This window comes from Gallus gallus, chromosome 3 (genome assembly GCF_016699485.2).
Source record: "Gallus gallus isolate bGalGal1 chromosome 3, bGalGal1.mat.broiler.GRCg7b, whole genome shotgun sequence".
NCBI lineage: Eukaryota > Metazoa > Chordata > Aves > Galliformes > Phasianidae > Gallus > Gallus gallus.
Window position 1 is genome coordinate 105,611,658 of NC_052534.1, and position 13,990 is coordinate 105,625,647.

Consider the following 13,990-nt stretch of genomic DNA (forward strand, 5'->3'; position numbering starts at 1 on the left):
AAAATTCTTGAACAAACTCTTGATCTAATTCTTCCTCTTCCAACTGTGTAACTTCCCCAGGAGCTACAGCCTATTTTGTAGGCAGACACTAACAAGATCTACCAATGCACAGTGCTGAAAGGATGCAAAGCAGTGAAGCTGCAACCAGAAGAGGATCGAGATCAGTATGAGAAAGGGCAAAAGAGCAGAACAGTATGCTAGCCTGGATTTGCAGCCAGGCTGGAGAGCTACAAGGCTTCCAGGCAGCATGAAGCACAGGCAGAGGGAACATGCAAAGGACACAGGCATACTCAATTAGCACAGAAAAAGCAAAAAGGCAGAGACAAAGCCTCTTACGCCTGCCTAGCCTGTTCAATGGGATCATAGTTGTTGAGGCAGTTGAATCGCATGGTGTCTGTAGGGTGCCTGTCTGATGAACGCCACGGTGGGATTTCTTTTTTCTTCTTTCTAGTCTTCTTTTCTGATGCAGAAGATTTTGCCTCTGGAGTGTTGCTTCTCACCTTTTGCACTTCAGTAACTACAAACTCATCCTTCGAAGCAGTCTAATGAGAGACGTTAAAAGAAGAAAATTAATTTTATCCTTCAGTGAAAATTCGACTCATTTTACCTAACCTCAGATTTGTAAGAAATAGGTATTAATTCACTGGACAGAAATAGGCACCCTGGCAGTGTACGTCCCATTGCCCACTGCACTTAGATGAGCTGAGTTGCATTGGCTTCATCCACTGACCTCAGAGACTGCCTATGAGTGAGTTTGGCTAGATTTAGAGGTCTGAGTTTTGAATTGAAGGCAGAAGATTCCTGCCTTCACAGTCCCACAAACAAGGGATCTGGATCAATGAATCTCAAGAGAAAACAGTTGTTACTGAGAAATTCTCCACTTCCCCAAAATGGTCCTGCCAACTTTGAAGAAGACAGAATGAGACAACACCAAGGCCTATAACAGGCAGAATGTGCAGGGTTTTTTAGCTTTCCACCAGCTACACTGACCCTGTAACTTCAACAGGGGCAATGCTGGGCTCCCCACTCCTGCTTATCAGATTGAGGTAGGCTATCATATTCCCTGTAACCTGGAGAAGAGAGGGGAACAGCCTGGAGTGCTGGAGAGAGAAATTTAGAGGATTACTCCAGAACAGTCTGAAGAGAGGACAGGAGCGGAGGGAGACCTTGGTGACTGCTTCCCTCCTAACCTCTGAGATTTTCATTCCCCCCCAGCCCTACCAGGGATGGAAGAGGGAAAGCAGACCACATGGCAACACATGAGTTTAGGTTCTAATTTAAAATTAAGTATATTCCTTCTTATTAGTGGGAGAACGTAGTAAGTTTAAAAGTTATGAACTCTACTAGCCCAGAGTATTATAACTGGCGTGGAACATCTCCAAAGGTGTTAGGCATATACCTTTGGTCTTGTAACATGCAGCTCTTTCACCATTTCAATGTAATGTCTCTTCCAGATTCCTTGCTCAAAGGGGGTTGGAATGAAGTTGATGTACCAACCGAAACGCAGGCACTTCTTCATCCAGAGCTGATCCAGTTCAGACAGGTTCTTCCAGTGCCAGCTCACCTGTCAATGACCAGTAACCACATATAAGAGTAGATTGACATCTTGGGGTTTCAGACATCTCAGATTACAGCTGGAGATTTATCTCCCATGGAGGCAGTTCCCCCATGTCCTTAAACTAACACAGTACTTCGGCGCTGTTTACACTCCATGTAAACTCAGATTTCCTCATGATTTGCTCATTGTTTGTTGGCTGATCTCCAGTGCAGGTTGAAATGCTCTAAAAACCACTAGCCAAAAGGAAAGACTTTAGCTTATTTAGAGCAACTTCCTGCATTTCTACCCAGTAGGTGCATAGGAGTTGGAATAAACCATTTATTGCATTTTGCTGAAAAAAAAAGAAAAATAACCCCTCCAGGTCTGATAGACACATTCTGTTTTCTCCCTACTCACATTCTGCTTTTATAGTCCATTGCACAGTCACCTTGCATGCAATACTTCTTCCAGCCTAAGGGCAAGCATCATCTATTTGCACAATTGTGCTTATAACAGCAACTATTCAATGATATGACAGAAGTAGCACTGTAAGGACCTTCCTTTCTCATATCCTAATCTATTTTCTCCCTGTCTGTGCATGAATACCCGTGGTTCATCTACATAAAAAATGAATTGTTGGAGAGAGGTACTACAGAGAGCTTTAAACAAGCTGAGATTTTGATGTTTTAGTAGTAATATATGGAGTACTATGTTTGTTAGTGCAGTAATCGTGTCACCCATATTTGAGGTTATTCATTCAGAACTAGCTTGGGGATCACTTCAAGCCATGAAAACATATTAGCAGACCGAATCCTTAGACACTGTACTCAAAAGCACATCAATAACTTCTCTGCTTCTGCACATCCAGCACTTCACCTTCAGGTATTTTAATGCATCTGTTTTTTACTATTTCTCTTAGAGCAATGTATGCACTTCTTTATAACTACCATGGGCTGATACTTCCCAAAGCAATTAATGATTCTGCACATTATGCAAGGTACTTTAAAGAACATGGTTTTCAGAAAGCACCAGGCCTCCTTCTTGAGACCAATCAGCCTTGTAAAGTGCCACATGTTAAGTGGCTTAGAGCAGAGCTCCCAGAATTACTCTTCACTTTCATAAACATTGGCCAATTTGATTTAATTTAGGATTTGGGGAAGTGTTGTGTTCTATCTCATACAAGCGTCACTAAGCATATAGCACCAGGGTGCCAGGTCAGCACGCATTCTTGTATTCATACAGCTTTATTGTAACCTTGTGCTGTTTCCTTTTTTGCTTTTCTTGACCTGACTTCCTGCATCTTAGCATATGTTGTTTTTTTTTTTTACCTGTGCACATCGACAGAGGCTCCGTGGGTCCAGGAAGGAGAAGATGTATAAGGACAGTACTCTAGGAAGCTTCATGGTAAAATCTAGAGCTTCAATGGGAATTCGATCCTGTAGCTGCTTGGCACAGAATTTCTTCAGTGTCAGGGAGCAGAGCTCCAACTGGTCCTCCAGGATCTTCTGCCTCTGACCATCTGTCCACTTGATAAACTGAAAAAAGAGTTCCAGGTTGTGAGAAACCGGAGATTCAGCTTGTTAAAATAAATCACATGTAAGGCAAGGGAAAGTGCTCAAGCAGCAGCTTTTGGTGACTCACTCAGTAGCAAAGCACGTAGGAACGGGGAACAAATGGAGAGGCTACATTAAAAGAAACTCTGAAGCCACATAACATATGATTTGTAATCCTCAAAGGATCCAGGATGACCTTGTCCAGGACACAGTCATTCTCACAAGGCTCTCAACACCTAGGATCAGATTGGAAACTTGGCTTCAGTCAGGAAAAGAAGGAGACTCAGGTGTGTGTTTATAGGATTGGGTCCTAAGTTGATTGGTCCTTCCTCACCTATCCTGACCCATATGTGGCCCCCAGAACTGCAGTATTTGAGTGCTTCACAATTTGTGAAGTATTTATTCCCACAGTCTGTATAAGAGAGAAATCCCCACTGCCTTGCAAAGAAGCAGAGCAAAGAGAAACTACATCAGTTGCCTGCATCTCCCAAGGAAAATGTGACACAGATCTGGCAACGCAGTTACAGATTTTTCATGGCATTTCCGTGCTCATGACAAGTATTTAAAGAGGAGGAGGAAAGCAGTTGGACCTCAGTGTGGGAAGAAATGAGCACTTAACCACACAAGCACGTATCGCTTGATACAACAGCAACAACAGCACTGCACTGAGCAGAGTGGGGCAGAGCTGTGTAAACAGGGTGGGAGCAACGGCGGCCGTACCTGGTGTTTAGGCTGTGTTGATAGCAGGGAATGGAAAGGGCCCTGTCAGCAGGAATCTCCTGGGAGGAGACTGACCTCATCACCACAATCTGTGCAATCTGTCTCAAAACCTGCAGGAGCAGTCCTGGCTGCGAGGGCAGCACGGAGTGCCAGCAGGGAGGACGTGGCTGAGGACCATTTAGTCAGTGCCAACAGGAATCCCCTGTGGGAACCTCTGACAGCAGAACGGTGCAGAGAAAGGTGGACTTCCAGAGGCAGAGTGCAGATTCTGAGCACAGCGAGAGCAGCTGTGACCCAAACTCTTTGGGTCTTTGTTCCTTTCTTTATTTTTACCTGGATGTATTTAATCCCAGGGCTGGACAATAAGCTGTGAGCAGTAAATAGCTCTGCTCCTTCTTGCAGACACCTTTATAGGACTTTCATGTAGGTCAGCAAGGACAAGAAGGGCTGGAACAGAGAACCCAGACAAAAAGCCAAAGAGAAGAAAGCTCCCAAACATCCACGTCTTTTCATACACAAACAGACAGCAAATTAAGGAATACACCCTTTCCCTCTCCTCCCTGTTTTGCATATAACTTTCACCTCTAATGGAGTCTAGCAAAGTGCTAAGCAAAAAGTGAAGCAGGCACTTAGAAACGTGCCCTCTAAGAATACAAATTCAGGTGAAGATGCACTGCAGGGCGACAGAGGAGGTTTTGCCTGAGCCTTCCTCAGTTTCAGTTTGATGTGAGGTTTTTTCTCTTATATGGTGGAGGGGGAAGAGCTTCTGCTGCACAGACTCCTCATTCACGATCACAGCTACATCCTTTTCTCATTAAAACGGTCTGCAATCATCTATTAAATAAGGTAAATTTCACCTGGATAAGTTCCAGAGACAAGGGGGTAACTGGCTTCCTCCCTCCCACACCACGAGATTAAGTGAACCGATCAAAGGAAACATAGATTCTCTTTCAGAGAGACGGAATATTTGCGCCCATTTAACTCTTGCCATTCTGCCACAGCTACGCAATGGAGCAATTCCTTCCAGCATCCTCAGCCTGAGCTTACACCGCATGGGAGACTCCACTAAATCAGTGTCACCCTGTCAGGAGCATGGGAACACACAGCTTCTTCTCCACTGCATTCAGCAGCAGCCAAGTATTTAAGTAGGCATAATTTGTCTCTTTTCCAGTATTAACAAGCATGTCCCCATCCCACATTTGGCCGCCTTTCTCCACAGTTCCTCCCCTTGCATGTGATTACAGCAATCCAACCAGTCGGACCGGATTCCCCTTTTCAAGGGACTGCACCTCCTCAATCCACAGCCAGGAACGTTTCTCCTTTTCTGTGTCTTTCCCCAAGCCCTGGAGAACAATGCCTCCCCAGGGATTGCGTGACACAACGCTACCGACTGTTGCACCAGGGAATGCAGAGTGTCCAGCCTGCGCTCCTGCGATCGGTTTACAATTAATCCATGAGTGCACACACACAAATAATGCAGCCTGACACCAAGGGGAGAGCCCAGGACCTCAGTGCTGAAGAACAGAAGCTCGGCTGCTTAACCTAAAGAGGCCCCTCTCCGCTCTAACAGGCAGGTTGTTTTACTGACTTGAACTAGCCACTGAATTGGGACATAATCCTTGCCTCCAACGCAGCATATTGACATGAGTTCAAAGGGTTACAATCACACGCAGGCAGCCCTGTGCTCTGCAAACATAGCACACAACTCCCAAATCAATACTGCCCTTCTGGAACACATGAAAGCAGAATAACTTGAAAGTAGATGGATGGCAATTTTTTGCTCCCTCAACCACCTTCTCCCAGTGCCAAAGCAGTGATCTACTTGGAAGCATGGGTTAGAAAAGGGATGAAGGAGGCAGAGCACCTGGCGTCCATACATAGAATCATAGAATTGTTTGAGTTGGAGGGGACCCTTAAAGGCCATCTGTCCCACTCCCTGCACTGAGCAGGGACACCCACAGCTCTGTCAGTGCTCAGAGCCCCATCCAGCCTGACATGGGCATGTCCAAGGATGGGGCACCACCACCTCTCTGGCAACCCATGCCAGTGCTTCATTACCCCTTATTGTAAAAGACCTTCTCCTCATATTAAATCTAAATCTCCCCTCTCCTTTTTTGAAACCATTTCCCCTTGTCCTATCACAACAGATGCTGCTAAAGAGCCTGTACCCTTCCTTCTTATAGCCACCTTTAGGCACTGAAAGGCCGCTCTCAGGTATCCCCACAGCCTCCGCTTCTCTCAAGTGGTTCCTTGCCCTGAATTAACTGGCATTCTGACAAGATGTAACCCATGGGCTGAGCTGAATCATTGTTAGGGCTCCCCGATTTGTCCACACCTCATTTGACTATAGCAGAAGCTGAGATGCTCTGATCACATGGAGACACTTAAGCTTAGGTGTCTTAATATACAAGTTCAACCCAAGACTCACTGTCAACTTACTAACTTTCATGTCAGCATGATAGCATTGAGTGTTATGGTAAAGCAAAATGATTTTGTGTTTTTTAGATTAACGGGAGGAATTTTTAGCTTGCAGTATTGAGAACACAGCAGAAAGGGAAGCTGAGAGGGAGTACATCAAGGCATCTGCCCCAGGTGCAGTACAGACTAGCAACTAGAGGAAAACAAAAACAAGCTGAGAAATGTTAACCCTTTCCCAGAAGTGTTTCAACTGAAAGCAGCACAATTTATCCTTTGTATGTATCTGGAAAGTGTTTGGGTAAACCAGCGTGACAGAAATTCACCACCAATGCCTCTAGCAAGATCGAAGCCTGCAAATACTCAAGCATAGGAACAGCTATGTAGGACAGGCTGTCCGCTGTCACTACACACTACCACTGCTTCCACTCTGTGCAGCAGTAATACCTTGATGAGTTAAGTGCAATGTGAGACAGCCAAAAGCCTGTAGAGGGTCCCACTGTTTTTCTTGAATAGGGCAGGTGACAGCACAGCCGGTCCTATGCCCTTTGGGGCTGCTCAGCCATGCAGAAATAGAGAGAAGAAATCCCTTCAGGTCAGCTGGTTCATTGCTTCTCAGCCTGTGTCTTATGGACCACAACAGCCTGGGAGACATCAGCTTTAAAAGGTTGAGAAACACTGAGTTAGTTCATCTCCTAGTGCAAGGAAGGATCCATTCTGCCTCAGTCAGTCCTGACAAATGTTTGTCTAACCTGTCCTCAAAAGACTCCAGCAGTGGAGATTTCCACCCCTTAGCCCCCAAGGCAAGCTATTGCACAGTGAAGTAGCTGGTGTCTGAATTGTATCTCCATAATTGAGATACAAGCCCATTATTTCTTATCCTATCCAACGTGAACACAGAGATCAGATCATTCCCTTCTTTTTGGTGTGCTTTAATCTGTTATTGTAAAGATGTTTCTGCACCTTTTCTCTATCTTCCCTCGAGTAAACAGACCATTTACAAATTTCCTGGACCTGAGACCATTCTCAGAAGCACCTCCAACTCATCCTCACCTTTCTCAGTACGCATGGTACAACACTGGCAATGGCTCTGCCCTTCAGACAGCTCTTTGGGATATATCCCCGTTTTAGAATTATAAGACAGTTATATTCATAATTCCCAGTATATTTTATACAGAATTGCAGCATACTTTGGTTTTCTTGTATCTGCAGTTTTCATAAATATTCTTACTCATAACGCTTTTCATTTGTCCATATCAGACTGTAGAACTTTTCATTTCTAATCATTTCTAAGTTCATTTCTTCATTTCTAAGTTCATGAAATCACTCCCTGCCTGATAGCATCTGCACATGAGTAGGTACTTTCCATTCCTTCACCCAGATATCACCAAAAATGAACAATGCTAAACTCAGGATGGACTTCAGCCCTCCAGTTTCATAATAAGCCATTTGTAACTACACCGAATGTGGATTCTCAGCCATAAAAACCCAATCTTCAGCAGTTTCATCTAGTCCATACTTCCTGAGTGCATTTTGAGAGGGTTGTGTGAATCAAGGTAAAAAGTCCTGCCAGAGCACTGTGATTTCTTGATAAAGTTTTTCCCGAACTCAGGGTGCCCTAGGCTTTGCATACCACATAATGCCAAAGGCTTTGAAGGGAGTTAAGAACAGCTTTTGTGCTTTCCACGCCCTTTTCATTGGTATGATGGATGACAGAGGCACCAGGAAAATTAACTCCAAAGGAGCATGATGAGAAGTACTGCTCAAGAGTCAGGTATTTAGCCTTTCAGAAGACGATTCAGCACTTGTGTTGTGTTTGGGGAAGGTTCTTTCCAGATTTTGGCTCTTTCAGTGGGGGTTCCAACCACATTTTTTTACCAGCACATATACCATAGGTATTCTAAAACACATATCAATTTTCAAGAAATAGATTTGAAGTCTATCAGTTACTGACTTTCATGTTAAAAGGTGAACAATCATCCAATTATTTTGTTGTCTTGGTTTTTGTTAAAACCCTCATTATCAAAAGGCACACAATCAACAAGGTATGGAAAGTGTATTTTCTATAAAGATGAATAATCTGTATGAACTTAAAATCAAAATGCTTGTCTGTAAGAAACAGATTATATGCAAAAAGCTTCCACACAAGTGCCCTATTAGACATAAAGAGAAAGCATCATAGTTCACACTAAGTTACTGTGCAAATATCCTTTCTCAAAGAGCATTATTTCCACATTTCATTTTAGCCTGAGTACCATATGTAACAATGTACCTGGTTCTGTGGTTCCATTTATAGAGATGTACATAGGGCTTAGCCATACAGTCACTGCTTCAATACATCCACTCATTTATTGCAATAAAATCACTGAGTCTGTATTCCTCTTTGCATAGGAGACCGAGCAGATTACAGCTACTTTCCCATAATTATATAGGTTTTTTACTCATAAAAGAGTAAGGACAATGTAATATTTCAGGTGTTGCAGATATTCTGCCATCACATGCTGTGCCATCTGCTTCCAGGGTAAGTCACTTAAGAGTTGCATTCCTTTAAAGCTGCCAGCTATGACTCCCTTCATTGGCTACAGAAACAGGCATCTCTAGAGGGCTGCTCTTTCATCCTACGTTAAGTGAAATGAATTACCCTCTGGAAGCACTGCTTTCTTTCTGTTGACTGTACACTGAGCCTATGATGACCAGACCAGTCAGGCTGAAATCCCTATGTTTCAGCCATACACACTCGGCCAGAGAAACCCTGTTCTGAATGCCTGTCTTGCAGTGATCTCTGGCTGGGGCAGAAAAATCTTTCTTAAGTCTCTGTATACCTCATTTTTTTCATCAAAAACAGGATGACAGCACTTTCCTGTCTCATACACAAGTTATGAAGACATTGATGGTATAATATTGTGAGATGCTCAGTGATTACAGCATTAGGAGCCCTATGTGTGCTCTTAGTAGATATCGGGTCATTTATTACCAGCTTTAAAGACTTTCTAGCAGGTAAAGGCAATACCTAAACAGCCAGTATCCTCTCTGAATACTTCCCAGACTTTTCTGAGGGCCTCTTATCCTACTACAGAAAATTTTGAGAAGAGAATGCAACTTCCCAAGTTCAAAACATACAGACATAAGGCACTGAGAAACATTTACATCCTCACCTTCATCAAAAGTAGAGCAGTTAAAGCTCACTTTCACATATCTATCAGGAAAATGAACCCCTTTTCCAAAGTAGGATGTTATGCATTCCCATTACAGTAATCTCTTCATAAGTTCAGAAACCTAACTGTATTTAAATACATATAAAGGGAAAAGTTTACCCATTTTCTGAACAGGGCTCTTCTTTCTTCAAATACCTGTGAAACATACACACACAATTAAAAACAATACTTTAAGGGGATTCAGTATTTGCTAAGAAAAATGTAGCTTGCAAAAAATATATATGTATGTAACCTGGAAAATATAAACAGTATCACGGAATGGGTGAAGTTGGAAGGAACTTGTGGAGAACGTTAAGTCCCAAGTCCCTGCTAGGGTCAACTAAAATATGTTGCTTAGGGTCACATCCAGCTGGATTTTGAATATCTTCTTGGATGAAAACTCTGCAGTCTCTCTGCGTAACTTGTGTGTGACCATTCTCATGGTAAAAATGTTCTTTCTTATGGTCAGTGGAATTTCCTGCATTTCAGTTTGCGGCCATTGCCTCTTGTCATTTCCCTGGAAGCTACCAAGGAAAGTCTGGCTCTGCGTTCTTTGCCTCCTCCCATCAGGTATCGATATACACTGATAAGATCTGTATCTGAGCCTTTCTTCTGCAGGCTGAACAATCCCATATCTCTCAACTCTTCCCTATGTGTCAGATGCTCCAATTTCCTGATCATTTCTGTGATATTTTACTGGGCTTGTTCCAGTAAGTCTTTGTCTTTCTTGTATGAGGGAGTCCAGAATCAGACACATCCCCAACCAATCCTTCCTTGTCTATAAGAATGAGGATCAGCAGAGCATCTTCCCTTGTTGGCTCCTCGATGACCTGTGTCATCAAAGTACTCCTGAAACCTCCTGGGTTGCTTGTGCCCTACTGTGTTGCCCTTCATAGATCTTTATTTACTTTTTTTCAATAGATTTCAGTTCTCCTGAGTTGGAGATACTGGATAACTGAATGGATACAAGTGGGTAGCTATCACAGAGCTCTGGCAGTGGCTTAATAAGGCCAGTTGTTGTGGCTCATGATGTCCCTAGGTTCTTTACAGTGACAACTAACAAGAAGGATGAATGGTATCAAAATACAGCGGAGGATTGTGATGTTGACCTTAGAGAGCTAGATGGTGGTTTTTCACTACCACAAAACTGCCTTTATGCTCAGGACTGTGACCTGGCAAGTGAGGAAATGCTATAGAAGTGTCACTTTTTTTTTTTTTTTTTCTCAGAAGACAGATCAAGGAAAAAGCCCAGTTTATAACTGTACATAAAAACAGCTATTAACCACAACTAGGAAAACATGCTTGATCATTATAAACTCCAAACATGTTATTGCTTTGACAGCCTGCAAGGAAGGTTCCTGCAGAGAAAGACATTATCAGTGCTGATGTCTGGTACAGCAGTTGTCAGCATTAGCTCTGTCTCTCTCAGCAGGAGTGTCTCTTGTGAGGGGTGAAAAGTGACAAGTCTTTTATTTGCATGTTGACAGTTATTATTTGCATTATTTGCATGTGGGACACTTGGCAAAGTGAAAAAAATACAAAAGCCTGAACAAGCTGAACTTGGGAAGGGATTTGCCACAAGCAAATGATGAATAGTCAGAGATCTAAGTTTTGAGTTGGATAATTCAAGTGAGGCAGGGAGCTATTTATGTAACTGAATGCAATTTAATGGTCTTTGATCAAAGAAAGACACATATTTGCTTTCAGCATTCTTGGAGATACAACTAATCCAACTCTGTTAGGAAGTTCTGCCTACTCCAGGCACTTGGAAGCATTAATTAGCAACAGCATAGCCCCAGATTGGTATAATCATCCACTGAGTTAATCAAATCCATGTTTACTGTCTTCTCCTCCAAGGCCTTCAAGTTACTCCTATCTCCTACCTAGGTTGGCTGGCCTAGGATTCAGCTCAAAGCCCAGGTTGCTCCTGAGAGCTACCATCTCACACCTGTGTTTTTAGGTAGTTTTAAATAAGCTCAAGTTCAGGGCTGTGTGGCAAATCCCTCCAGTCTTTGCTGCAAATGCCACTGGGGCTCTTCTATCCTACTGCATAATTCCGACTAACTGAAGGCAAATAATCTCTTGACTTCCAGTCCTTCCTTAAAGGCAGCTCCTCCTCTGGTTTTCTGAATGTGAATACAGCTTAATTCAAGGTTTCCTAATTCTGCCTTCTTTACTTTGATCTGTTCCTGCTGGAGATCCTGAATTTAAAGCAAATGACTACCTATGGCCCAGCGGTAACGCCACAGACAAGCTCTGACAGCTGCAGTGAGGGCAGAAAAATATAGATGAAGGCTACAAGATTCAGGATATATAATGAGCAGGAGACATCTTGGGTCCTGACATCAATGCAGACAAGTGCACTCCTGAGCATATTTCAAAATCCAGGGAAATCTGCAGGAACCACTGAAGGAGCATCCTCTGGATTAACCCAAATTACACAGGTGGCAAATTTATACTGTTTTGAGTCTGCTCCTAGAAGTTGTTTAAATGGAGCTTAAATGCTATTGACCAGCTCTAAATTCTCACCATTCCTGCCCCTCATTGCCAATTAATCTAAAAAGTATATTTCTTAGGCATCTCTTCTCTCTCTGTTTTCATCATCTCATTTTTTTTCACATACCTTCTTTCTAAAAACTCTTTACTTTTTCAGACTCTGTCTTCACTCAAAAGTGTAGAAATGAACAGAGATAGGACTGTATGAAAATAAAACCTTCTCATTCCTGATATGTATCAATTGGATTATCTCCTGATTTCATCTGTTGGCAATATTTTTGTTGCAACTATTTGTCTTCTGCTAACTCTGCAGAGCCAGCGCTGAGAGTAATGTAGGGATAAATGAAAGAGTTTCAACCCTGGATCAGAAGCAAATAAACACTTTTTATCATGACTTTCATCACTGATCACAGCTCTGGGAGATAGAAAGTAGGTTCTTTCCTATCTAGAACAACAACATTAAGATGTTGGTGGATGACGGAAAGACTCCACGGGAATGTTGTGGGGGACAGTGTCAAAGGCTTTACTGAAGTCCAGGTAGACCACATTGACAGCCTTACCTTCACCCACTAAGCAGGTCACCTCGTCATAGAGTGAAATCAGGTTTGTCAAACAGGATCTACCATTCATAAACCCACGCTAACTGGGCCTGATCCCCTGGTTGACATTTAACTGATCCTTGATGGCTCCCGCGATTATCTGTTCCATAACCTTCCCGGCACCGAGGTGAGACTGATAGGTTTGTAGCTACCAGGATCATCTTTCTGGTCCTTTTTGAAGATGAGTGTCACATTTGCCAGTCTCCGATCCGCCAGGACATCCCCAGTTAGCCAGGACTGCCAAAGAATGATGGAGAGTGGCTTGGCAACCACATTCACCAACTCCCTCAGCACTCTAGGGTGCAATCCATCCAGCCCCATGGACTTGTGAGCATCCAGCTTTCGGAGCAGGTCCAAAACCATCTCATCGTGGATCATGCAAGGCCTATTCTTTTCCACATCCCTACCTACCAGTGCAGGGGGCTGTGTTCCCAGGGAGTAACAAGCCTTACTATTATTAAAGACTGAGGCAAAGAAGACATTAAGTACCTCAGCCTTATCCTGATCTTTGGTCACCAAGCTGCCCTCGGCGTCCAAGAAGGGATGGAGATTCTCCTTAGCCCTCCTCTTGCTGTTGATGTATTTATAGAAATATTGTTTTCCTTTACCTTAGTGGCCAAGTTCAGTTCTAGCTGGGCTCTGGCTTTTCTAATTTTCTCCCTGCACAGCTTCACTACATACCTGTAATCATCATAAGTAGCTTGTAGCTCTCTTCCGGAGACCATAAACTTTCCTTTTGTTCTTGAGTTCCAGCCAAAGATATCTGTTCAGCCAGTCCGGCCTCTTTGCCCGTCGGCTCATCTTCTGTGACTTGGGGATGGTCAGCTCCTGCACCTTTAAAATAACTTCCTTAAAGTATTCCCAGCCTTCCTGGGCTCCCACGCTCTCCAAAACTACCTCCCAAGGGACCCTCTCAACCATGGTCCTAAAGAGGTTAAAGTCTGCCCTCTGGAAGTCCAAGGTGGCAGTTCTGCTGATTCCCCTCCATGGTTCAACAAGGATTCAGAAATCTAGCATCTCATGGTCACTATGCCCCAGATTTTGCTTCCCTTTGTTGGCTCCTTCACCAGCTGTGTCAGGAATTTATCTCCCACACACTCTAGGAACCTCCAGGATTGTTCTCTATCTGCTGTATTATAAATCCAGCAGATGTCTGGGAAGTTGAAGCCCCCCACAAGAACAAGGGGGAGAGACCTTGAGACTTCACCCTACTGTCTATAAAGTGTCTTGTCCACCTCTTCCTCCTGGTTGGGTGGCCTGTAGCAGACTCCCATGACAGTATCAGTCTTATTGGCCTTCACTTTTATTCTGACCCATAAGCTCTCAACCCTATCATCACCATCATTAATTTCCATACATTCAAATTCTTTCTTAACATAGAGGGCTACACTACCTCCTTTCCTGCCTTGCCTATCTCTTTTGAAAATTTGGTAGCCATCCTTCACAACACTCCAGCTGTGTGAGTCATTCCACCAT

At 43.4% G+C, this 13,990-nt stretch overlaps 1 protein-coding gene across 3 annotated transcripts in view; it reads right to left on the reverse strand.

Moving 5' to 3' along the window:
- Window positions 1-13,990, reverse strand: part of FBXO16 (F-box protein 16) — a 35,789-nt gene that overhangs the window by 13,432 nt on the left and 8,367 nt on the right. For 2 of the 3 annotated variants that reach the window (XM_004935883.5, XM_001234554.6), the window contains exons 3-6: window positions 9,540-9,575; window positions 2,866-3,072; window positions 1,400-1,564; window positions 337-542 (exon numbers count right to left, since the gene is read on the reverse strand). In XM_004935883.5, coding sequence (XP_004935940.4) covers window positions 337-542; window positions 1,400-1,564; window positions 2,866-3,072; window positions 9,540-9,575 — 614 coding nt within the window. The remainder of the gene's footprint in view (window positions 1-336; window positions 543-1,399; window positions 1,565-2,865; window positions 3,073-9,539; window positions 9,576-13,990) is intronic. The other variant, XM_040698105.2, reaches the window with a different exon arrangement.